The sequence below is a fragment of the Pygocentrus nattereri genome, chromosome 3, assembly GCF_015220715.1.
Source record: "Pygocentrus nattereri isolate fPygNat1 chromosome 3, fPygNat1.pri, whole genome shotgun sequence".
Taxonomy (NCBI): Eukaryota; Metazoa; Chordata; class Actinopteri; order Characiformes; family Serrasalmidae; genus Pygocentrus; species Pygocentrus nattereri.
This window is the reverse complement of record NC_051213.1, coordinates 35,590,524-35,615,675: the sequence shown is the minus strand read 5'-3', so window position 1 is coordinate 35,615,675 and position 25,152 is coordinate 35,590,524. Positions and strand designations below refer to the sequence as shown.

At 39.7% G+C, this 25,152-nt stretch overlaps 1 protein-coding gene across 7 annotated transcripts in view; it reads left to right on the top strand.

Moving 5' to 3' along the window:
- LOC108429248 (F-actin-uncapping protein LRRC16A) overlaps positions 1-25,152 on the top strand; it is a 155,567-nt gene that overhangs the window by 65,513 nt on the left and 64,902 nt on the right. For all 7 annotated transcript variants that reach the window (XM_037536903.1, XM_037536902.1, XM_037536907.1 and 4 more), the window contains exons 10-17: positions 4,632-4,720; positions 6,308-6,402; positions 8,056-8,142; positions 11,634-11,737; positions 13,963-14,040; positions 14,277-14,353; positions 18,753-18,857; positions 19,607-19,676. In XM_037536903.1, coding sequence (XP_037392800.1) covers positions 4,632-4,720; positions 6,308-6,402; positions 8,056-8,142; positions 11,634-11,737; positions 13,963-14,040; positions 14,277-14,353; positions 18,753-18,857; positions 19,607-19,676 — 705 coding nt within the window. The remainder of the gene's footprint in view (positions 1-4,631; positions 4,721-6,307; positions 6,403-8,055; positions 8,143-11,633; positions 11,738-13,962; positions 14,041-14,276; positions 14,354-18,752; positions 18,858-19,606; positions 19,677-25,152) is intronic.

The window sequence follows — 25,152 nt, the reverse complement described above, 5'->3', positions numbered from 1 at the left end:
CAGTTTAGTGAAGATTGTGGCTCTAGTTTACTGTCTTCCTTCATTTCACCACCAAACTGCAGCTGCACTGATGAATCTGAGGGCTGTTTGCTGTGAAGAGGAGCTGCATAAGCTTCATAAGGCCCCAAATCAGAATCAGACCTGATGAGCATCTCCATCATTTCAACAGTCTAACACATCAGAACCTGTCAGACAGTATCAGGGAGCTGGTAATTACTCCTGCACAGGACAAATAACACGACCTGTAGCTACTACATTGACTTTACGCACAAATTAAAAAAATAAACAACGTGCGTTACGTTAAAAATGAAACTTGACAACTATTAAAAGAAAAGGAGAGAACGAATTAGACAATCGTGATCGCACATAAACAAAAACATACCCATGAAGTAAAGAACGTGTTTACGTTTAAAATAAAACGAGGGAAGGATTTAAGAAATCCTAAACATGAATAAAAGAAAACGTGCGTATGAACTGCAAAACGTTTGCTTGAATTAATTAATTTTTTTACCTCCATCCCCTCCAGGGCTCCGTATAAAGTAGCTAATAAGTAATGAGAACTTTTTACGAATAATCTGAAAGACTTGGCTAGGCCTTTGTGCTTTCTGACACTGTGTGGCACATTCATGTCTATAAATATGGAGTACAATAAACACATAGTGAAAAACGGTTGTAGTTATCTATGCTGTAGTACTTGAGTCATGTCTCGAGAGCGCGTATCAACAGTAATTTCTCTACATGTTTAAATAAAATGTGTTTGTTGATGGTTGAGAATCGAATTGATCTTTCTATGATCATGATCGCTGCATATAATTCAAACATCCTCTGAGGGCGGATAAGAATGTACGTCGTTTGGTTTATATTCTGTTGACTTTAGGTGGTGATTCTGAGTTTTCCAATATAATATAATGTAATTGAATCAGCTGGACTACACTGAGACTAAAGACTAAAATATAATAATAATGAAGATTATTTTTAGGCTATATAGTATTTAAAGTTAAATCTAATAATTTTAAAATCCTCTATCTCCAAAATGATAACTTTACAGGACAAGGAGAAAACATGCTTTAATTTCAGTGCAAATCAATGGAACCAGACATCTTTCCAAGTAATTCTGGGCCATTTCTTTTGGTCCATTCATCATGAAATGTACACACAAAATGAATGTACAATTTCAGTTTCAGTATTTTGTGTTTTCTTCTTCTTAATTTTATATTCTGAGAAAAGTCTTAATCTGGTCTCTGTCTTGTTTGTGCCTTAGTCACTTCAGGTCTTGGTCTTGGCTCAGACTCTTCTCTAGTGGTCTTGATTTCACTAGCAGTGGTCTTGAAACCTGAATTTTGTCTCTATGTTTATTATGTTCTGTCACAGAAGAGCAGGGGAAACGGTGGAAAAGGGTTAAGAAGTCAGAGAGAAGGAAAGGAAGACAGGAGTTAGGAAGGAAGGGGAGGAGAGAGGGAGAGGGAGTGAGGGAGAGAGAGAGGTCCGAAATTGCACTGCTAATTGCTTTATCTAGTGCGTATGTGAGATGAATTGGGGGACTCCAGCACAGATGAGAGATTAAATAGCAACGAGGGAGCTGACAGTGATCCTCAGACTCAATCTCTCTCTCTCTCTCTCTCTCTCTCTCTCTCTCTCTCTCTCTCTCTCTCTCTCTCTCTCTCTGTCTCTCTCTCTCTCTCTCTGTGTCTCTCTCTCTCTCTCTCTGTCTCTCTCTCTCTCTCTCTGTGTCTCTCTCTCTCTCTCTCTGTGTCTGTCTCTCTCTCTCTCTCTCTCTCTCTCTCTCTCTCTCTCTCTCTCTCTCTCTCTCTCTCTCTCTCTCTCTCTCTCTGTCTCTCTCTCTCTCTCTCTCTCTCTCTCTCTCTCTCTCTCTCTCTCTCTCTCTCTCTCTCACCCTCTCACCATGCCTCTCTTGTATTCATGCTGACTCTCTGGCTGTATATTATGTTGAGATGGATGGTTTGTTTTTCATTTAGGATGGTAGAAGATGCTTAGTGCTGTGTTTTGGAGCAGATGTGCTTCTGGATTTTAGGATGAGCGACTGACAGAGAGGAAAGACGTACTTGAATATGCACTTCTGTTTTATCTTTAACCTACAAATGGCCGCCATTCCATCACATGAAGATATCACTGCAGTGTTGAGAATAATTCACCATCTAAATAGTATCTGATCAGCAGAAGTCATGTGGACAGAAACTGACCAGTGATGAGGTAGAGAGTGTTTGACTGCAGTCTTTTACAGTCAATTACAATCCTTTATTGAGTTGCCAGTTCAGTATATTTAGTGTTGTGCCTCCTTTAGCCTGTGGAACTGCATGCCTTTGTCTTGGTGTGGATTACAAGACGTGGGATGTGTTGTGCAGGAATGGTGTGTAATATGGAAAGACTGCATTGTGCAGGAGCTCTAAAGTAAACGTGTACAGAGATGCAGGAGTTTTCAGCTGGGGGTGCTGAAATTTTTAGCAGCATATATGTGACAATGTGACACCAATGGTAAATACCTTAGCTGAAATATTAATAGACAAATGCGATCACTGTATTTTCCCTGAGATTCCACAATGCAACACAAAAGCTGTGTGCTTACAATAGCTGTGAAGACACCTACAGTTTACGTGTTGTTTAATGCAGAAACTGCAGATATTGCAAGTATTGGTTGAATGTGTGTGAATCTGTAATTGCAGAGGCCTGTGTAGTGGCCACGTAAAATCGATGGAGCTCAAGTGGACAGTAAGTGTATAATTGTATGTTCACTCTTGCTCAGTGGTGCAGCTCTGCCATGGGCCCTGCTATAACATTCCTCACCACTTGCACACACCAGCAATCCTGCTCACCTCCTTTACAACCCACTGTTTCCCTATTAACAGACAACAGGGAGCCTCCCATGAACCTGTGTTAGTCTGTGATAAAGAAATCTGCCACAACAGTTATTCAGAGTGCCTCCTCTGTGCAGTCGTTTGGTGGAATATGAGCAATATTTTTTTTGCCCCGTGGCTTCAGAAGATCCTGTGCTGTCTGGGGGCGGCTAGTGGAAGTGGGTCAGCTCTCAGTTGAGCTAAAATTTTTATTCCAGCCCAAATGTAGTCTCATCTTTAGGAGAGAGGGCAGAGTGGGCTGCTATTGCTGCACAGATTCAGAGATGTCTGGTGTAGTGTTAACCAGGAGGTTTTGGCTGCAGAAGCTGCGCGCTGTCTCTCCCAGAGCATTTCTTCTGAGAAACCTGCACCGTGTCTCTGAACATAAAGGCCTCTTTGTGCTCTGCTTTGAAAGGATGGGATCTGAAACCAACCAAGAGGCGAAATTTAGGGAGTCGCTTTCAGAGCTTTGAGGAGCAAGTTGGTGTGTGTGTGTGTGTGTGTGTGTGTGTGTGTGTGTGTGTGTGTGTGTGTGTGTGATGTGCTGAAAGCAAGTCAACATAGACAGTTTAGTCTGCAGTGCTTTAAAAAGGATCTGTCAATCATTCTGGTTTTTCAGTCATTCACCTACATGTCATGTCCATATTTAGACATTTCTACTAGGGAGTAGATATAGGATTTATAAGACTGATACCGATCAGCACATCCCTGTTTATACAATATCACTTAAAAGGCATGCTGGACTGAAGACGCACAAATATTTTCCATGTAGAACTTAGTACTTGTAATGTTGAAGTGCAGTTCTCCAACTTTATCCTAATAATACATAAAGGCTAGTTACAGGAAACTGTACTCTGCAAAAGTTTCTTACATACATTCATATAACATTCTGTTAAAGCTGTCTTTCTGGGCAGTGAACATTTATTTGTTAAAAAAACATAAAGCACAAATGAACAATACATTGTGATTATTTGTCTGTCACTGTTTTAGCCTAACCATTTCCAGGTCTCTCCTTGAGGAAGTCCAGTTTTTAGCCTTGCCATCCAACACCTGCTTCAGCTAATCAGTCCTTCATTAAATTGAATCAGGTGCTGCTGATGGAATTGACAAATCCATACAGTGGCTAAGTGCAATGAGAACGACTTTATAAAAACAAAATATTCTTGCTGTGAGTTGTTGTGTATGTTGGTATTGATTCTGTAGTGTTTGGTTATGGAGTGTTTTACGGGCAAAACCACACATACCATAGATACGAGTACAATGTGCAATGACAATAAAGTTCGTTCGTTCATCCATCCATCCATCCATCCATCCATCCATCCATCCATCCATCCATCCATCCATCCATCCATCCATCCATTCATTCATACCACATGTACTGAGATAGAGTACTAAGACATCTGCACAGTACAGTACATCAAGATTTTTTACTAGTACTGTATGTGACCAGTATCATGACTGATGATTGCTATAGCTATATGTCCACTTACAGGTCATTTCCGCTTAGAAGTCATTTGGGCGAGTAGTTAATATTGGTGCAGCTCTTATTTCTGTGTTTATACCAGGGTTTTTGGCTTGATTGTGAAGTTTTTTGGCTCTGTGATTAGGTTTGACTAAAAAAAAAAAATTAGCTCATCTCAAAAGAGTAAAGCAAATTTTTTTTTTTTTTTTTAATCAAAAGTGGATAGTTATTTAATGTTTAACACTTACTAACATTAATTCTCTCTCTCTCTCTCTTTGTGTGTGTGCGTGTGTGTGTGTGTGTGTGTGTGTCTAAAGCCTGCAGATGTGTGTGATCAGATTCTCCGAGTTGTGGCCCGCTCCAGTCGTCTGGAGGAGCTGGTCCTGGACAACGCAGGACTCAAAACGTGAGAAACATAACAATCAGGCATTTGGACTGTCTTTATCATGCAAAAACCTTGTATCTCCAACAAAATTGTTCTTTTGTTCAAAATTCTTTACTTTTTTTTGTTTGTTTCATTTTTTTAAAATAATGTGCTTAGGTGCCTGACACTTGCTTTCATACATGCACTATGTATATATAAAAATGTTATATATATAAAAATGTTATATATATAAAAATGTTGTATATATAAAAATATATATATTGCTGTTGTCAGAACAAAACCTCGTATCTCCATATTTGTTGATTTTGAGTTTTTGACATAATTTGAAAATGCATACTGGCCTTTATATTGTGGGTAAATTTCATGAAGGATGAACCAAAATATAAATGGCCAAATGATGGAAAAAAGTCTGGTTACATTGACTTACATTGAAAGTTGTTTTTATGTTTTTACTTTCTTCTGTGAAGTTACCATTTTGCAGATATGAGGTTTTGTTCCGACAAGAGCGATATATAAAGGTTTGCTTAGCCTTTAATGGGTTAGCTGAGCTGTTTGAAATGGCGAGCTTCCTTTGAAGAGTACAGCAATGATACACAAAGAGTGGTAGACTGAATAGTGACAGTGTGCCAACATTGCTTGACACATGGAACAAAAACCCATGCTAATAACTCAAAAATGCTAAACTAATTTCTGAAGACATCACCCTAATGGGTCAGTTACCAGATCAAGAGGAGATAAATTCTCACTTTTTACTCTATTTGTGTTTATTTGCATTTATTGTAATGTTACATAATGTTTTTACTGGCAAAAGCACACTTACTATCGAGATGAGAGCCAAGATGCTCTTTTGACTTTTACACCTTACTGTGTATGAAAGAAATGTTTTCTAAATCTACCCTTAATTTTAAACTCAGTAACCAGAAAGAAATGGTTTTACCTTTTCAGTTTTATGAATTTTTTTTTTTTTACAGCATTTGGCTGACGCTCTTATCCAGAGCGACTTCCAGTTTGATCATTTTACACAGGGAGGCCAAGGTGGTGTTAGGAGTCTTGCCCAAGGACCCTTATTGGTATAATGTAGGGTGCTTGCCCTGGTGGGGGATTGAACCCCAAATTGAATCTCAAATCTCGGCTATTATAGATGTGACCATGCTGAAATTGGTGCTAAAGCCCATAAAGAGAGAATACACATCACAGGATTTAGTATGTTTAGTTATTAAACTGAGGTCAGACAGAGAGTACAGGAACATCTGCCTTATTCCTTGAATACACGTCGTCCCACTACATCCTATCAGAATCGGTCGAAGGCCGTCAGATCTCGTTTGTGAGTTTTATCCATTTTCTCTTCAAGAGCAGGTAAACCAGCATCATCATCCACTGAGGATTTACAACAGTTTAGTCCTTACTTTCTTCATTTAAACATACCTTCCTGGTATTCAGATACACAGTCATATAACCAGTCATGTAATAATGGCTGAATACTATGCTAATAAAGAAGATAACCAGATTAGTCAAAATTATGGGGTGAGGTTGAAACAGACACCTGTTGTCTTGATGGATCACGCTCCACAGCCAAACCTCAGTGTTGTCTTTGTTTTGGTTCCTTAGGGACTTTGCACAGAAGCTGGCGAACGCCCTCGCCCACAACCTCAACTCAGGACTGCACTCTTTAAACCTTGCCAACAACCCTCTCGAGGACAGAGGTGAGTGCATATGGTGTGGGCTGTGTTCCAGTCTAAAATGAACCCTACACACATCCCCTAGGCTCCGAATACAGATTGATGGATTAGGGATTGTTAAGAGTTAAGAAAATGCATATAAGTAACTTGTATATTATATATACATACTATGTATTCATAAATTCTAAATGTATGTTGTGTGCATATGCATATGTGCAAAAGTCTGGGTGCCCCTGGTCAAATGACATGTTTTGTTAAAAAAATGACATTTCTTTTTTTGTTATGTTATTTATGTTTGCATTATATAATATTGTATAAATATAATATATTTATATAATAATTATATCATTTTGTATAATAATTATATAAAAAGCAGCTATATAACATATATACATATAATGCAAACACTTGGTATATAGCTAGCTAGCATGGACCAAGACAAATGGCCAAAAATAACTTGGAATGAAGTCTGGTTACATTGACTTACAATTACATTAAAAGTAAAACATGTTTTTTTCCTTCTCCTGTAAAGTTCTCATTTTGGAGATATGACTTTCTATTCCAACAGCAGCAATGTATAGTATTAAAACTCTTAATTGCTATTAGCAAATTAAGCCTACATGTTCACTGGATGTTAGTTGCAAATGAAGAGTGCTTAATCTGAATTGGAAGCAGTGATCGATGTGATCTTATGCATATTATCTTGAGGGACGGTGATGAAGAGATTACAGTAATAATTTTACTGTACTTACTGTATTTACTTTAAAAAATTACAGTAATTTGGATTGAAATTAGACCACTGTTTAGGAAATTAAGCATCTGATTATGTAGACAATATGTACGTGTGAAAGTCACGCCAATATTTAAGCTGAGATTTCAAGTTAGTAGGTCAGCATGCTAATGAGTGTGGGCTGTAAAAAACAAATGAACTGTTCAGTATTTAACTGTAATTGAGGGCACGATAGCACAAGCCAGTGTTCCAGTCCCAGTCCTGTTCTGCTTTGCAGAGACTCATTTCTTCCTGCTCTAACACACCTGTTCCAGCAGAGATAACTATGCAGAGTGACGTTCTCTCAAGCATTGTAGCATTGTGTAACGGTCATTACTGATAACATTTCTGGTGATCTAGGGCTTGTACATAACCTCTGTTCACGCTGGACCTTGACGCCTGGCTGAGCTCACCTGGGCGTCTCTTGTAATTAAAAGCATTTGTCATGCAAAACTGCAAGTCAGCCCGTGTAACCCATAAAGAGGATGTTTTCAGGCTGCTCAGCCAAAGTTAGAGGTTTAATATTTCATAAGACCCTGGAGAGTCAAACTTTTCTTTCTGGGCTATTAATTAAACATGGAGCCAGAGCTTAGTGCAGGCTTTTGTTTGTCCTTGTGTAAAATGTGGGAGTCATGAAGGTGGACGGCCTGTAAGTGCAGTCTGCTTGTCTGCTTTCTGTCTGTACCTACTACACCAAGAGCAGTGGATCAACAGAAAGAAAGGCAAGAGTGATGGACAGGAGGAGACGGAAGTGAAAGAAATGGGGAGAGATATGTTGAGCCATATTATTATAATGTACCTCTTATGAAAATATCACTCAGTTATAAAATAATGTCACCAACCATTACAAACACTGAGTAATTGAATGTTTTAGCCCTGTTTCACTGTTAAGTGATTGTGTTTTGCAGGAATCGCCTCTTTGGGTGCTCAGTTTGCCAAACTCCGTAAAGGCCTCAAACACCTCAACTTCTCCAGAACCTCATTGTCACCCAAAGGTAATCACAACACCTTTGCAGCAGTAGTCGTAACCTCCTGTCTAGTGCTGTGTGATATATCTATATAACAGTGTTGGTGTCCATGATATAGATTTTTTTAGTTGTAGTGGTATTGATAGATGATAGATATAGTTATATATGTTGTGTGCTTGGCACTTCAGATTGGTCTAAAAGAACAGCTTGAAGTCCATAAAAGCTAAATATATAGTCACTGTCTTGAATTTCCTTCCCGGAAATGTGGTTTCTGTCAGATTTCTGGCTTACAAAAATCTGTAAGGTTCCTTTTGGTGTCATTTTAAGAGCAGAACTTAACAGTTCTGAAAACAAGCTATGTCAGGTTTGCACACTAGTCTTTAAGCAGGAAGTACCAGTACTCAGAAGGAATGTGCTTATTAACTTTATTAACACTAACTTGTTAACTTTATTAATGCAAATGTATGGACATCATTATCGCATAGACAGCTGTCGATGCTTTAAAAACGCTTATTATTCATTTGCACTACCTCAGTATTTATTGAATTTACCAGATTTCTTCTTTAACAATATGAAAATCTGTAGAAAATCTATTGGGCTCTTTCCAAATATTCTCTCATATCATGATGCAATGATGAAATGTGGAAAATATTGTGATACTGAATTTGTTACATATCGCCCAGCCCTAATTGTGTCCATGTGAGTGACTGGGGGCACCTCAGCCAAAACCAGGAGTTTGTGGTTCAAATCCTGAGTAGGATAACAGTTCGATGGATGGATGGAAGAATGGAAGGATGGATGGATGGATGGATGGATGGGTTTCTTTTGTTTTGATGTCAATGGGATTGTGAGATATTTTCTTCAGAATAATTTCTGAATATGGGTTACAAATAACCACAATCCATTGTGCACACAACTCTTGTTGTATATCTTGATTATATCTGTAGCTTGAGTGAAATTCCCTGATTAGGTATGGTATACGGAAAAAAGCGACTGGAAAAAAAACAACTAAAAAAAATAAATAAATAGAATGGAATAAAAAGAAATGAATGAAAAGAAATCTCATTTGCCTTAATACCTGTTACACTTAACTCAGTATGACCTTGTTAAAAAAACTAAATGTACCAAGTTGCCCTGCTCTGACTTTAATAGAGCTCTCACTCCTGAAAAAGTAGCTCCGCTGTAAATGGGACTCTGCTAAGTCAAATAAAGGGCACAAAGGGTTGCGCATAATTGCTGCTTTTCTTTGCTCTGTTAAGCTATTGAATCATGATCTCCCTTGTGCTCTGTGCTGAGCTCTGAAATTCATATTTCATTTGTTAGAATTTAATGTTTTCAAGTGGAAATTGGCTCGACATTTTCCGAGCTCGCACTTTAAATGAGACACTTCACACCAGCTGGCCCTGTGTGTGTAATAAGACACTAATGAGCAGCGCCTTACGCTCTCTGAGACAGACCGCTAACCCTCCAGTGATTACACACGTCATTTATGTACGGCAAAACTGCAGATTCACGCAACACAAGTGCACATCAGAGGCAGCAGCACGTCTGAGGAAATATTAACTGGAATCCAAAGAATTATAACAGCTCATTTTACTCACTAATTGTGCTTTAAAGAACAATACAACTTTTACTGTAAGACGCTGTTCCTCAGTTTTCTATGAAGAGTGAATCCCTTAAAATACGTATCTACCCTGTTAATGAAGCCTGTGCAGCTGAATTTTGAACAACATTCTCAGCTTGATGTCCATTCCATGGGGGCCTAAGCAGTTGCTTGGTTTGCTTGCTCTGCTTGCTCTATAGATCTGCCTCTGCTGCCAGGGGTTGTACTGGAAAAAAAGCAAACAGCATAAAAACGTCTTGCTGTCCAACTCTGCTCGACAGCTGATGGCCCCTGTGCTCTCGTCCTGGCTGGCAGGCGGAGCGCTGTGAGATTCAGAGTGGGAAGGGGCACGGGGGGGCAGCGCAACTATCACTGCCAAATCTTTAGCAGCACAGACCACCCACAGCAAGCTTCACGTCAACACTTATAGTCTTACATATAATGAAACAGTGTAATGAAGGTCTTTTTTCTTTTCATCATCAAGATGTGATCAGTAAGTGACCTGAGTACAACAAAATTCTGTCTGAACTGACCCACGTACAGCAAAGTTCTGTCCAAAACTGACCCAAGTACAGCAAAATTCTGTCGTAAACTGACCAAATTGCAACAAAATGATGTCTGAAATTGACCCAAGTACAATGAAATTCTCTCTGAAAGTGACCTGAACTGGACCATCACTACCCAAAGTGCCAAATAAAACCTGAGGGCCCAGGACAGGTAAATTACTACACAAAGACTATAAAAGTGGGCATTAAAAATATGAAAAATGAAATTCTGCATTAGTATATTAATTAGTCAAGCAGTGTTTTTAAGTGCCATATTTTTGAGTGGCAGTTACACTGTCTCATAATCAACCCTGTGTCCAGTAGGAAGCCTTTCCAACAGTGTGTTCACGTTGTGTAACCTGGATTCTGACAGTAATGCATAATTGAATATGTTGAGAGCTTGACGAGGTATTAGCCACATCCTCATCATTTTCTGAAATAATCCAGTGTGTGATTGGTGTGTCTACTCAGAGAACTAATTAGAGAAAAAGTGATCTAAAGGCCACCATTTGAAATGTCGGCTGCTACTGGGAGATTTTACCATTTATTTAAACTCTGGCAGGGTCACTTGTCCTTCCGGGCTTCAGTGGGTCAGTCATGTGACTTTTCATGAATCAGAGATGTGTGCAAACTTGTCTACTTTTGTCAAACTGCAGGCGGTCAGCTGATATCTCTTTGCAGTACTGATCTGTTGATGTAGCTTGAAGTAGTTAGAGAGAGTTCATTGTGACCAAATGTTTTATTTATATATATGCCATTTAACTCTCCTATCACACTGGCTTGTGCTGTTATGAGTGAACAGCTAGACTCCTTTCATGTCTCGTGCACCTAATGTAGCGAAGTGGCATTTGTTCAAAGTTTAAGCCTTTATGGATTAAGGACCAGAATCAAAAGTGCGTTTTACACGCATTATCTATACAGATTGCACAATAGCTTAAAGTAGTCTATCATTCTCAAGCTACTCAAATACTCTTCTGTCCCACAGCTAACAGCATCACACAGTGTGATTGTTTGCTGTTTCAGGATAAGTTTGTTACAGGATTGGGTTGAATTTTTTTAATATCCTTTGCTATACCATCCTGGATATTCCGGTGATTTCAGCCTGATACGCATTGATTCTGATAGGGCATCTCTTACCATCAGCATCAAAAATGTCTGATTATATCTTTAGCACCTAGGCCTACCTGAAAGCACCTTGTGTAATCTCAACTTCCCTGATTTCTAGTTATTGTAGACGCATTATAGAAATCCACGTTCCAATTTCAATGCAAATACAACATTGCAAGGTGCACACCAACACTCAGCAGCTTGAGTTCAGCATAACTCAGTGTATTTTCTAAGCTACTGCCCTCTTTCTGTTTGTGTCAAAGGGGTGAACAGCCTTGCCCAGTCACTGAGTGCCAACCAGTCCATCCTCAGCACCCTCAGCCATCTGGACCTCTCAGGGAACATTCTGCGTGGGGATGACCTGCCGGTAAGTGCTGCCCCCTGCTGGAGGGAAGGAGGTGGTCAGTGCAACAGTGTTAGGGATTGGACTGGGGATTGCCCACAGAGGCAAGAGCTGGGACTTGATTCTCTGAATCCTCGGGGGGTTTGGGCCAATGTAGGGATTTTATTTCTGGACATGCTCTGTCCACAAAGCCTGTTGGCTGTGTCTCTCTTTCTCTCTCTCTCTCTCTCTCTCTCTCTCTCTCTCTCTCTCTCTCTCTCTCCTGCTCTCTCGCTCTCACTCTCTCACTCTCTCACTCTCTCTCTCTCTTGCTCTCTCGCTCTCTCACTCTCTCTCTCGCTCTCTCTCTTGCTCTCCTTTTCCTCTCATTACATTCTGTCTCCTGTTCTGTGGTAATGGTCATATCAATAACAGCTGATTGATCTGCTCCTCGTGCAAGCTGGGATATTGACGGGCATGTTTTTGTGGGGTTGTTTGGAGTCAGAGGGGAGGTAAATCAGTGTAGCATTCACGCTGGGGTGGTATAGGTCGGCCAAGCCCCTCTCAGTGAGAGAACATGACAGATATTGTAGTGTAGTGCATCCGTCATAGTGCTAATACTCCAGGAAAGGTTAGTGTCAGCAGAGCTGTGAGCTTTGACTGATGATCATGCCCTGAATTTGAATGAAGGTGCAGGCATCTTGTGTTGGTTTCATCAAAAGTTTCATTTTCAGTGATTCCACAAAAATCCGTGGTCCGAGAAAGTATAATTAGCCTCCCTCTCTCTGGGTGGGTAGGTTGCTTCTTCATTTCCCCCACCACTCAGCAAGATGCTAGCCAACGCAGATGTTTGTTAGCTGATGTAATAGAATAAGCAGTTAGTGTTCTCCTCCAAGCGTGTTAAGATGTCCAATGACGTGTTAGTGGCAGTCTGAAAGAATAACGCTTGGCGTGACTTGGGGAGAGCTAGTGGGAAACCTGGCTAGTGAGTGTAATTGGCTACAGCTAAAATTGGAAGAAATAAAATAAATAAATAAATGTACATGAAAAATACAGCTAAAAAGCCAAAAGTCACTAAAAGAGTGATGCAAAACAACTAGACTTGGTTCCCTAATAAAACCTTTCAAGAACATTTTATGCATTATTACTCAAAATATAGGGTAATAAAGGTTCTAGCCTATTAATATTCAACCCAAAATAACTTTAGGAACATTTATTTTACATTAAAATGTACCATAGTTCGTGTAAATGTATGGCATAGGTCTTAATAAGTTTGCAAGTGTGTTCAGTTTCAGAGGAGGTAGAGTCATCGTTCTGTCTGATCTGGTCAGTCGTTCAGTGGGTCTGTCTGATCTGGTCTGTCATTCAGTGGATCATTCTGCAAAACGTTACACTTTATTAGAAACACTGCCTCATAGCTTCCCCTTGCTCGTGTGTAAGTTTAGACAATTGACAATCTCTTGATGCACAATTTGACTTGGACATCCTCTGGGCCTTCATTAATAGTCAGTTTCTGACCACAGAGCTGCTTGGCTATGTTTTGGGAGTTGGACCAGTCTCCCTGACATGTAAAAACTCCAGCCCACACACACTGCCACACCACTACCATGTCAGAGCCACAGCTATGCTGTGAATGATCCATCACCCAAATAATATTTGGTCAACAGTGGTCCTGTGGTCAGAAAATACATGCATACAAACAGTAGATGGGCTGCAGTCTGTAATTGTATACCAGTAAAGGGTTTGATGATATTCCAGCAATGTAATTTCATAATACATGAACACATTTATGATACAATATACATACCATAGTATTTCATTATTCTGAGATTTTCTGAGACATATTTTAAAAAGTTTTTAGTCAACGTTTTCAGATACTCCACACACTAAATCTAGCTGAAATGTCAGGCTATAATGATCAAATTTAAGGTCACTTGTTCCAAAGTAAAAGGCAATAAGCCACTACCCATCCGGGATGCATTGTTTTGCACTGTCTGTACATCCCTTCCTCTTGTAAACCTTTCCCTTAATGTGAATATTAGTTCATATTTAAATCAGGTGTGACTGACTCCAGTTCAGCTGACACAAGCAGCTTTCTCTTTGATAACCTCATCAATTCCTGTCCACTTTGGCTCAGATTGCATTGATTTTGCCATGGCTGATGCAGTATGGAGATCTGTTCTCATAATCATGAGTTTATGTAGAACAGTATTAATGTTTAACATGCTATTTCTGCACAACCAAGCCTCTTCATTACCTTCTTTCTGCAGAATTTTTACAATTTCCTCAGCCAGCCAAACAGCCTGAGCACCCTGGACCTGTCCAATACCGACTGCTCGCTGGACTTGGTGAGTTCCAGCATCTGAGCTGCCTTCTTCTGTGGGACTCTTGACTGAATTTGATTAATAGAATGAAGGTTAAATTAGCTGGTTGATGAATACATTAATTCAGCACCTTCATTTATTTTACGCCTCATGAGCATGAATAATTGAATAACTTCTAATATGCTTTAAGTCATCGGTATGTAAAAGTGATGTAGAATCCTTTGTACATTTTAATAGTGTTGTATGTGTGTGTGTTCCAGCTTTGCTCTGCACTTCTTAGAGGATCTGTCCAGCATCTTGCCGTCCTCAACGTGTCTAAGAGTGTCTTTGCCCACAGGTAAACACTGTAGGCTGGTATATGAACTTTGATTTAAACTCATTGCATCTGTTTATCCAAGACTAAGTGCTCTAAGGTTCCAAAGTACCGAGCGTTTTGCGCTAGTTTTGGCATATTTTTCAGAAAGAAGTTTCCACAGCTCGCCTTTTGCTTCCAATTAACTAACACTTCAGTGGTTCCTGATTTCAGGGGGATATAGTTCATCTCAGCAAAGTGCAATTTAATGGATCAGGTGTGTTGGGGCTGTCTAATTGAAGCTGTGCAGGTCACAGGGTCCCCATGACTGAAACGGGGAACCGCTAGCCTAGACTTTCTGCCTTAGCAACCATGCAGCACACACCCACCCTGTGTGCTTTTGCAGTAGTATTGTCTATCATGGTGGTAACACTCCACATCCTTACCTAATCGCAGTGCTGCTGCGTCAACCCCGCTGCAACACCCATATTCAGAGTGCACACTGATAGAAATGCTGAGAAGATTAAAGACTCTAATACACACTGAGTGGGAGATAATTACAGGCTTTTAAACCATTGAAAAAAATCGTAGGCCTATTGTCACCAACATTTCAAAGAACTAGCCTGCATGTGCAACTATACGCAGAGTTGACTCTGAAGCTGGAGTTAGTTTTGTATAATGTTACTTTTAGACTTTAGTTTTTTTTTTATCTATCTATCTGTCTATCTGTCTATCTGTCTGTCTGTCTATCTATCTATCTATCTATATTTATTTTGGTTATGAGTTAATGTACCCAACATTCAGTATTCAGCATGCTACTATACTCTGTTGCTGTGTTGTAGTGATTACTGTGTTGAAACGTTATGATCAAATAAGACACTGTTGAGTCTGTTGTAGTAATACAACACTGCCCACACTGGCAGAAGCTGCTACTGAGTTGGCCATGTAGAGCTCCCTGTTCAGCTCAACTACAGACTGGAGCATATGGAGGGAGAAGAGCTGTGTCTGTAGGGAACACACACACACACACACACACACACACACACACCAGACTTGCAAGCTCAGTTATAGGTCGAGATGGACAATATTTTGTTGTCGTCATGATTAATGACAGCACAGTTCTGTTTTCTGAGCATGTCATGAATATTGTCTGTACTTAAGTAACCAACTATTTATTTTTTTTATCACAACGAGAGCATAATTAGTCCTTTGATTAATTTTTTGGAATGTTGTTTTTGATGATATGTTTTAAATGTGGCTTTCCTTTCCAACTTGTCAAATCATAGAAATGCAAAATATAGTGTATCATACATCATAAAATCACAAATGCCTTTAATATTGTGAAAATGATATATTTTGTCATGTTGCCCTTTCTAGTCATAGGTCCTCGTTCATCCATCAAAACACAAACATTTGTTACTCCTACTGGATGCAAAGATATAACTCGAGCACTCCAGAGCGCGCACACACACACACACACACACACACACACACACACACACACACACACACACACACAATCGCAGGGCAAAACATCCACCCAAAAGACATTTGCTCTGCTTGCCTGACAGCATTATTATATTCAGATGGTTTTGGGTTCTCTCTCTGCAGAGTGAGAGAAATTGATTTGAAGTCTCAGGAGGTTTATGATGATTGAATGGCAGCCTGTTCTCCCTCAGGAGACCATCTGGAGTCACATACCACACACACTCAGCTTACAACACACACTAACCCCTTAGACTGAGCATGTACACACACCCCCAACTTTTAATCTTGCCTGATGATTAGTAGTGATGATTTATGCAGCTAAGTTTTTAACAATATTAATGCATTTTCCTAGTTTTATGTGAACCATGATTTTGGCGAGACAGAGAGAGAAGTCATTCCTCCTTTGAAATAAAGTAAAATAATGTTGTCTTTATGCAGACAACAGAAACCTGAGAGCCATTCCCACCAGTTGGAAATTCTGCCCCTTGATGTTAGCGATTAGTCTTCCCTCCCTTAGTGATTACAGCAACCATGTGGCCATTTTTGTGTTTGTTGGGATCCTTTGTTGGGATTTTGGGGCATTTGGAGACCAGGATAACATGCATTCAGGCCAATTGGAGATGATAAATTGCACCTAGCTTAGATGACGAGTGTGTGTATTTGGTTAATGACTTTATTCATTCTCTAGGGCTGGGAGTCAATCCCAAAAAGAATCAATTTGCAATAGACACTCGATTCCCAAAATACCTGGAATCGAAATTATGCTGCAAAGCTTTGAACTCCGTTCCATATAGTGGTACGTTTTCCTGCACCTGAGTGCACATGGAAAAATTCTTTCCAAAACAAAGATGTCCAGCTTTAGAAAAGGTTTGAAGTAAAGTAGAATATAATTTACAGTCAAATTATATTGCTAGTGCCAAAACATCTGCCCACCTGAAGTGAATACACAGAAAAAAAATCAGGTACAACTCAGCCAGCCCATCTTGGTCAGAGAGGTTCATGCTGGCATTAACTCTTCACATTTCCTTGCCAAATATAATAGTCACAGATTATAAACATTGTAGATAATGTATATTGTACATGTGCATTCTATTGTATTTTTTTGGAATTGGAATCTGGAATTCTGGAATCAAACAGCCTTACCAGTTTCCACTTCCTTAAACTTTTTTGAAAATGCAAGCTCCACCCCCCTAGTTTTCCAGCTTTGTCCATAGTATTCCTGCTTCTTCCACAACCTTGGTGCTGTATAGAACCATTTTCAAAAAGGTTCTACATTTAACCACATCCAGTGGTTCTAAATACAACTGTTACCTTTACTGAAAAACCCTTAAAGGACCTTCTTGTTCTTCAACCCTCTTTGTTCATTGTCAGGGACTCACATTTTGACTGCTGAATAGACTGAAAGTCATTCCTGCAGCTCATTCCTATGAAGTGAGTATTTTCGGTTCAAGATGGAGTGGTCAGTCAAGTTTCAGCTCCTTTTCACTTTCAGACTGGGACAGGAAGCCTGTGCGCTCTTTCAGATGGCTAGAAAGTATCTACCCATCCTCTATTGGATTGCAGAGATGCATGCTAGTTAATCTTTTAATCCTTTTATTTATTTATATACATGGGACAGTGCACTTTAATCAGTCAGGTAAATGTTGCAGTGTTAGCCAACTGGCTAATTTTCAATGGCAGTGCCTGAAGTCTGAAGTCATTAGCTGGAAACAATTCAAGCCGGTTCAGTGTGGTTCTTAGTGTTGCATTACGAGTACAATCAGCAGTCAGCAGGCTGCTGCCGAAAGAAGAAGGGAGCAATTATGTCAAGAACATGAAGATTAGCATAGACGTGAGAGTAAAACGTCTCTCCACAGGGTCCCGCAAGACCCCATCAGCACTTCTAACTGAGCAAGATGACTTAACAACTTAACACATGCTTGTGAATCTGCTTCAAGTGACTCTTGTTAATGTAAATGACTGAAACGATGCACTTGGTTTAGCCAAATCACTGCAGTTACTGTGTTATTGCTGTCTGCTGTAGCAAGTTTAATGGGATTAAAATTTGATCGTTCTCAAAAATGTTGCTGCTGTAAGAAAAAATCAGAAGTATTGATATCTGGGCTGCTTTGATTGGATTAAATGCTATTTCAGCTTCTAAATCTGGACATATTTTCAAACTTGACAGCGAGATTTGTATGAGGATGAGTGTAAAAGTTGCTAAGGTAGTGCTAAGTGCTGCCCAGGGATGTAGCAGGTCAACTCCGAATGCCAGTGAGCGGCCAGTCACAAACAAAAGTTTGGGTGCCCCTGGTCAAATGACATTTAGTTGGTTTGGTAAGTGAAAGTGAGTTCCTCTACAACACATGCATCAGACTCCAGTCCTTGTGGGCCAAAACACTGCAGACTTCAGCACACTGTCTCATTAAACACACCTGATTCAGCTCATCAGCTCACTAGCAAGGACTTCATGAACTGAATCCAGGGCATTTGCTGATGGAAATTACTCATCTCCACCGTAATTTAACCTGGAAGGTCCCCAGTTTGACGTGCCTGCTGTACAGAGAACACACTTTTGCACATGATAACACACAGTTGCTGTTTATTTGCTGAATATAATATATATGTATTTTTTATTTTGCATTTAATCCCCACTATAAGATCTGTTATTATGAGTTTAGATTTAGCAGTTTTTCTCATTTCGTCTATTTTGTCCCTTGCACATGGAATTTTCACAAGATCAGTTTACCACTTTAGATCCTGACTGTATTAATATTATTGTGATCATTTATTTTTAGCACAGTTGAGTTACAGGTTTTAGATTCACTCTTTTATGGAGAGGTTATGGTTTTCAAAGCTGAAAAGCTTAAGCAGTTGTGTAAAAATGTGTCTTAGTAACTAATTAACTGCTACATGTCTTTGTGTGTGTGTGTGGGTGTGTGTGTGTGTGGGTGTGGGTGTGTGTGTACGCATCCAGGAAAAGTAAAGATATTCCTCCTGCATTCAAGCATTTCTTCAGCAGCGCTATGGTCCTCAACACCATCAACGTGTCAGGAACCAAGCTGCCGCCTGAAGCTTTGAAGTAAGATACTTTTCCCCTCTCTCTCTTCTCTTTCTTTCCTCTTTGTCTCTCGCTCTCTCTGTCTCCCTCTCGCTCTCTCTCTTTGTCTTTTTTTTGCTTTCTCTCTATCTCTCTGTCTCTCACATAGACTTTCAGTCACATTTGACTGGTCAGTGACTGTTTGTGGTCTCTTCTAGAAAAATCACTAGATAATAAACCCACTGCTGTCTGGGTGTATCTAATGCATAAGTGTACATAGTATAAACAATCATAAGGCTCTAAGTACAGGAACATATAGCTGTCTGTTTAATTGACTATAGGAGTGCAGTAATGCATTTTGGCGCTGATATCACAGCACAAAACTGACAGTCCTTTGTGAAGAATGGATATTCTGATAATTAAGTCATCTAATGAATTTGCATTTTTTAAAAACACAAATTAAAAAAAACATGTAATTGATCAACAGCCCCTACTTCCCAGCTGTAGTTAGACATAGTAGAAGTTGTGCAACAGCATGATTATTGTTTTTTTTTTTATTTGAATTTTGTCCAGAGTGTCATGTGAATATAGATTCATGAAGCCAACATTGAAAATCAAATGAAGCGTATTGTTACGCCTCTAATTGATTATAATAAAACCGAATAAATTGAATTGAATTGCGGAGAAATTTGAGTTTGGATGTTGCCCTGAATCTGAATGTCCTGAAGAGTTGTAATCAATGTAATGTCAGCCATTTAAATCCCTACAGTGACTGTTTGTTTCTCTTTCAGAGCCCTTCTGCTTGGTCTGGCCAGCAACCCCAACCTCAAAGAGGTGGCACTGGACCTCAGCTGCTGTGAGGTAAGACACTTGTGGTGAATGTGAGCTTGAAATATGTCAACATAAGTAGTGGCTCAGTGCATTCATCTTTTGCATCTTTGCGACAGGTTGCGTCTCTATTTATTTATTCTTTCTTTTGGACAACCCTGATTATATACACACACACACACTGTCCACTTTATTAGAAAGCCCTACCTTGTATATGCACTCCCTTTGACCTCCACCAACCTTACCTACTCTATAACAAAGCCTTTTTGGTGCTATATACTATACAGTGGCAAAAAATAGTATGTGATGTGTGTGTCTTCTCTCTGTACACTGATTAAAAATTCACAGTGCAAAAGTAAGTGAGCCCTTGGCTTTAATGACTCATTGAACCTCCTTTGGCAACAGTGACCACAGGCAAGTGATTGTGGTAGCTATAAATCAGACCTGCAAACTGTTCGAGAGGAATACTGGACCGTTCCTCCTTACAGAACTGCTTCAGCTTGTGAATGGCTCTCTTGAGGTTATTCCACAGCATCTTTGTTGGGCTATCTCCAGAAGGCAGATTTTCTTGTTTTGAAGCAAATCTGGGTAGTAGATTTACTTCCACTCAATCTTAGTTAGTCCACAAAACTTTTCCCAGTAGCATTTTGGAGAGTCAAGGTGCTCCCTGGTGTCTTGCCATGAACACCGTGCCTGTTCAATGTTTTTTGCAAGGTAGACTCATGAACAGAGATGTTAGTCAGTTCCAGTGTTTTCTATAAGCCTTTAGTTCTGTTTTACTTTATTGAACGATCTGCTTTCTGCCTTCTGAGCGATCTTGGCACTTCTAGGGAGAGTAGACACAGTAGTAATTCATCTCTATTTGTAAGCAGTTTGTCTGACTATGGACAGATGAATACCTCAACTCTTTTAGATCACTTTGTAACTGTTTCCTGTCTGAAGGAAATCAACGATTATTGATCGTAGGTCTTCTGAGATCTCTTTTTTGCGAGGCATGGTTCACGTCAGCAGATGCTTCTCAAAATGTTGGAGCAGTTTTTAAAAGTCAAAGTACCTCTAACCCAAACCTCTAGTCTCATCGATTGGCATCCCAAGTTTGCTAACTATTGATTACAGTTAGCTTGTGTTGTAGTCATTAGCCTAGGGATTCACATTTTTCCAACCTACACTGTGAATGTTTGAATGATGTTGTCAGTATGGACAAGAGCAATACATTGTTTTTTTTATTGTGTTATCATTTTAAACAGCTTGTGCTTTTCTTTATCAGAATTTTAATGAAGACCACTATAAAACAACTTACATAGGTTCACATACTTTTTTGCCGCTGTAGGTGTATGAGCTAGATAAGCTAGTTTCTGACCACAGAACTGCTGTTGACCAGAGATTATTTGTATGTAGGTCCATTCTCAACATGACAGTGACCCAGAAAGGTCCAGCCCAGTGTGGAATTAATGAGACTAAGTACCATATGCCAGCTAGCTTGTTCTGTACCACTGAGTCCCCCACTGTCAGTCAGACCCCAATATTCATTTCACTCAGATTGAAACCATGTGCCAGTTCCAAGACGGCGCCCTGCATAGCAGTGCTGTAGCCGCTCACATCCTGCCTGCCTCTCTTCCTCAATGAATGGAGGAAACGTTCCAGCCTCAGCTGCCAAATGAGCTTCAGTCAGAGTTAATCATCCTCCATTACAGCTGAGCTGAGTCTGAAGTTAATGCTCAGGCAATACTTTGGATTTCTTATCATCATTTCTTATCAACATTTGATGTGATCTAGCAAAGCTCAGAATTCATCAGTATCTTGTGAGCTACCATTTGGTGCTTCTTTTATACTGTGATACAAAACACAGTGGAGAAAATGAAGTGTTAAAGCAAAACTTACAATACTTCCAAAATTCAAGGGTTTGCTATTTCCAGTCTCCCAAATGTTGTCAGTTAGTTATGGTATGCTTAGTGTATGAAGTGTGTTTCATTCATCATTCCTGGGCCTTGAAACAACCACACTGATGTTGTGACACTTTTGACTGTTATATTATTATATCAGGCTTTACAGAGAGATGAACAGCAGGAGCGCACACACATCTTATTTTATGAACACTGCTTCTTCTAATTTTAATAAAAGAATCTTGTATAGTACAGCTTTGTCATCAGAAATATGGTTTTGGACTCTATATGATAGTTATCTACACAAAAACAGATAAAAATACATTTCCTACAATCCCAATTCCAATGAAGTTGGGACGTTGTGTAAAACATAAATAAAAACAGAACAAAATCCTTTTCAACCTATATTCAATTGAATGCACTACAAAGACAAGATATTTAATGTTCAAACGGATAAACTTTATTGTTTTTTGCAAATATTCACTCATATTGAATTTGATGCCTGCAACACGTTCCAAAGAAGTTGGGACAGGGGCAACAAAAGACTGGGAAAGTTGAGGAATGCTCAAAAAACACCTGTTTGGAACATTCCACAGGTGAACAGGTTCATTGGAAACAGGTGAGTGTCATGATTGGGTATAAAGGGAGCATCCCTGAAAGGCTCAATCGTTCACAAGCAAGGATGGGGCGAGGTTCACCACTTTGTGAACAGCTGTCTGAGCAAATAGTCCAACAGTTTAAGAACGTTTCTCAACGTGCAATTGCAAGGAATTTAGGGATTTCATCATCTACAGTCCATAATATCATCAGAAGATTCAGAGAATCTTGAGAAATCTCTGCAAGTAAGCGGCAAGGCAGAAAACCAACATTGAATGCCCGTGACCTTCGATCCCTCAGACGGCACTGCATTAAAAACCGACATCATTCTGTAATATTACCACATGGGCTCAGGAACACTTCAGAAAACCATTGTCAGTGAACACAGTTCGTCACTCCATCTACAAGTGCAAGTTAAAACACTGCAATGCAAAGCGAAAGCCATATATCAACAACACCCAGAAACGCCGCCGGCTTCTCTGGGCCCGAGCTCATCTAAGATGGACTGACGCAAAGTGGAAAAGTGTCCTGTGGTCTGACGAGTCCACATTTCACATTAGTTTTTTTTTAAATCATGGACGTCGTATCCTCCGGGCCAAAGAGGAAAGAGGAACTGTCTGGATTGTTATCAGCGCAAAGTTCAAAAGCCAGCATCTCTGATGGTGTGGGGGTGTGTTAGTGCCCATGGCATGGGTAACTTGCACATCTGTGAAGGCACCATTAATGCTGAAAGGTACATACAGGTTTTGGAGCAACATATGCTGCCATCCAAGCAACGTCCCTGCTTATTTCAGCAAGACGATGCCAAGCCACATTCTACACGTGTTACGACAGCGTGGCTTCATAGTAAAAGAGTGTGGGCACTAGACTGGCCTGCCTGCAGTCCAGACCTGTCTCCCATTGATAACCTGTGGCGCATTATAAAGCGCAAAATATGACAACGGAGACCCCGGACTGTTGAGCAACTGAAGTTGTACATCAAGCAAGAATGGGAAAGAATTCCACCTACAAAGCTTCAACAATTAGTGTCCTCGGTTCCCAAACACTTATTGAGTGTTGTTAAAAGGAAAGGTGATGTAACACAGTGGTAAACATGCCTCTGTCCCAACTTGTTTGGAACGTGTTGCAGGCATCAAATTCAAAATGAGTGAATATTTGCAAAAAACAATAAAGTTTGAGTTGAAGTTGAAGTGTCAAAATAGCTATAAAAAATACATGACTAGAATTTGAGCTAGTGTGTCATATACTGTCAGAAAGCACATAAGCAAGTCTTGACTCATATACAACATTTTGGGGTAAGAGGAAAACTATTTAAATTAGATTTTCGTGCTGAAATATTCCTATAAAATTGTGCTTTGGGGTTCGGCTGTTGGCTGCAGTAGTTCTGTTGATGTGAAACTGAGCACATGCTTTACTAAACAGCGCTGTGACCGCAAGCAGAGCATTCCACAAACCCTCAGCACTGAATTCTCACTCCCTCACAGTACATGTCAGACGTTCCTCTGCAAATATCTGCATAATGTGATGGTGGACAGAAGCAGCAGAGAGAAATGGCATTTACAATGCTAATAATGGGTTTGGGTGAGGGTTGGACTGTGTGTGTGTTCTAGCATATAAACAAAAAGGCCACGCTAATGTGTATGTGCACACCCGCTCTGATGGCCCTGGCTCAGAGCAGATTCCATTCAGAGGTGCTTAAGATAATGCATGTCCTCAAGCAGGGTCAGGAAACCTAATTAAAGCTCTGGTGATAAGATCTCACTCTCGGGTTTGACTGAGCACATTCGTGGGCATCTGGTTGTAGAGTTAAACTCAGAGTTGATGCCTCTTGAATTAGTATGTACATGTGGTTTTGTTTCTGTTTGTGTCTGTGTGTAGTGTGGCTGTATATAGTGTACATCAGTGAACTCTGGTACTGGAGATCTGCCTTCCTGCAGAGAAGAGTTTGAACATGTATCCAATAAGCTACTCTGCCCCTTAATCACTCTGATGCATTTGATCCAGCTAATCAGGGACTTGGGAAGAGGTTGGAAGAGGTTTGGCAAATTGTGGTTGGAACAAGGCTCCGCAGGAAGGGAGTTTTCCAGAGACCATTGTTGTACATACTAGGCCTGTCACGATTATTACATAATCACTTGATTGCAGTTATCTGAGCTGATCAGAGTAACTTTCTACAGTTGTTAGCTTTCACAATTGAATGTTTACATTGCAGCAGACTGAATTCGGTGGACTGACTTTATTGAAACAATAAAAGACAAAGTCAAAGCTTTTGTTTTTGTGCTGGAACACCTTTAGAGATGGAGTTTGGCATGGCTGAGAGGAGGCAGTGAGTAATATTTGCTTATTTGAGCTTGAGCCGTTTGTGTTGTCAGTCAGGAGCTTCTGAATATCGAAATTGATTGATTATCGAAGATGGTCAGCCAATTTGGCCACATTAGCTTTGTAATTTAATGGTTGCTTACAATGAACAATGAATTGTTTGTTTCAGCTACTTATACGGCACTTTATCAACTCAAATTACATGATCGTGACAGGCCTAGCAGACATGCCTGTTTGTACTATTGGCCAAAATTATGGAAGCTGTTTTTTTTCTGTTTTTTTTTTTTTTTTTTTTTTTTACATTAATATCCAACAAATCACATTTACTGACATCTAGTTTAACTAAAGATATATATTTTTTCCAAAATACTGTTTTGCTGTGTAGCAATGCACTCTTACTATAGCATATTATACAGAAACAAACTTTTCACTTTTCAGTCTTTGATGATAATACCTCATGACATAACACAGTTTTTAATTATTTACAAACACTTCTCATTTAACAAACCTGATTCAGCTCATCAACCTTCAGGAGCAGCTAAATGTGTGAATAATTAAGAGCTGCGATAAAACTCTGCAGGATAACCACCAGGAGCAAAACAAATTAAGAATTAGTTGTAAATTAGTGCTGCGAGACAGAAAATGTAATGTGCGATGAAGTTGGATATTGCAATGATGTCATAAGAAGTGATATTTTATAATTATGAATA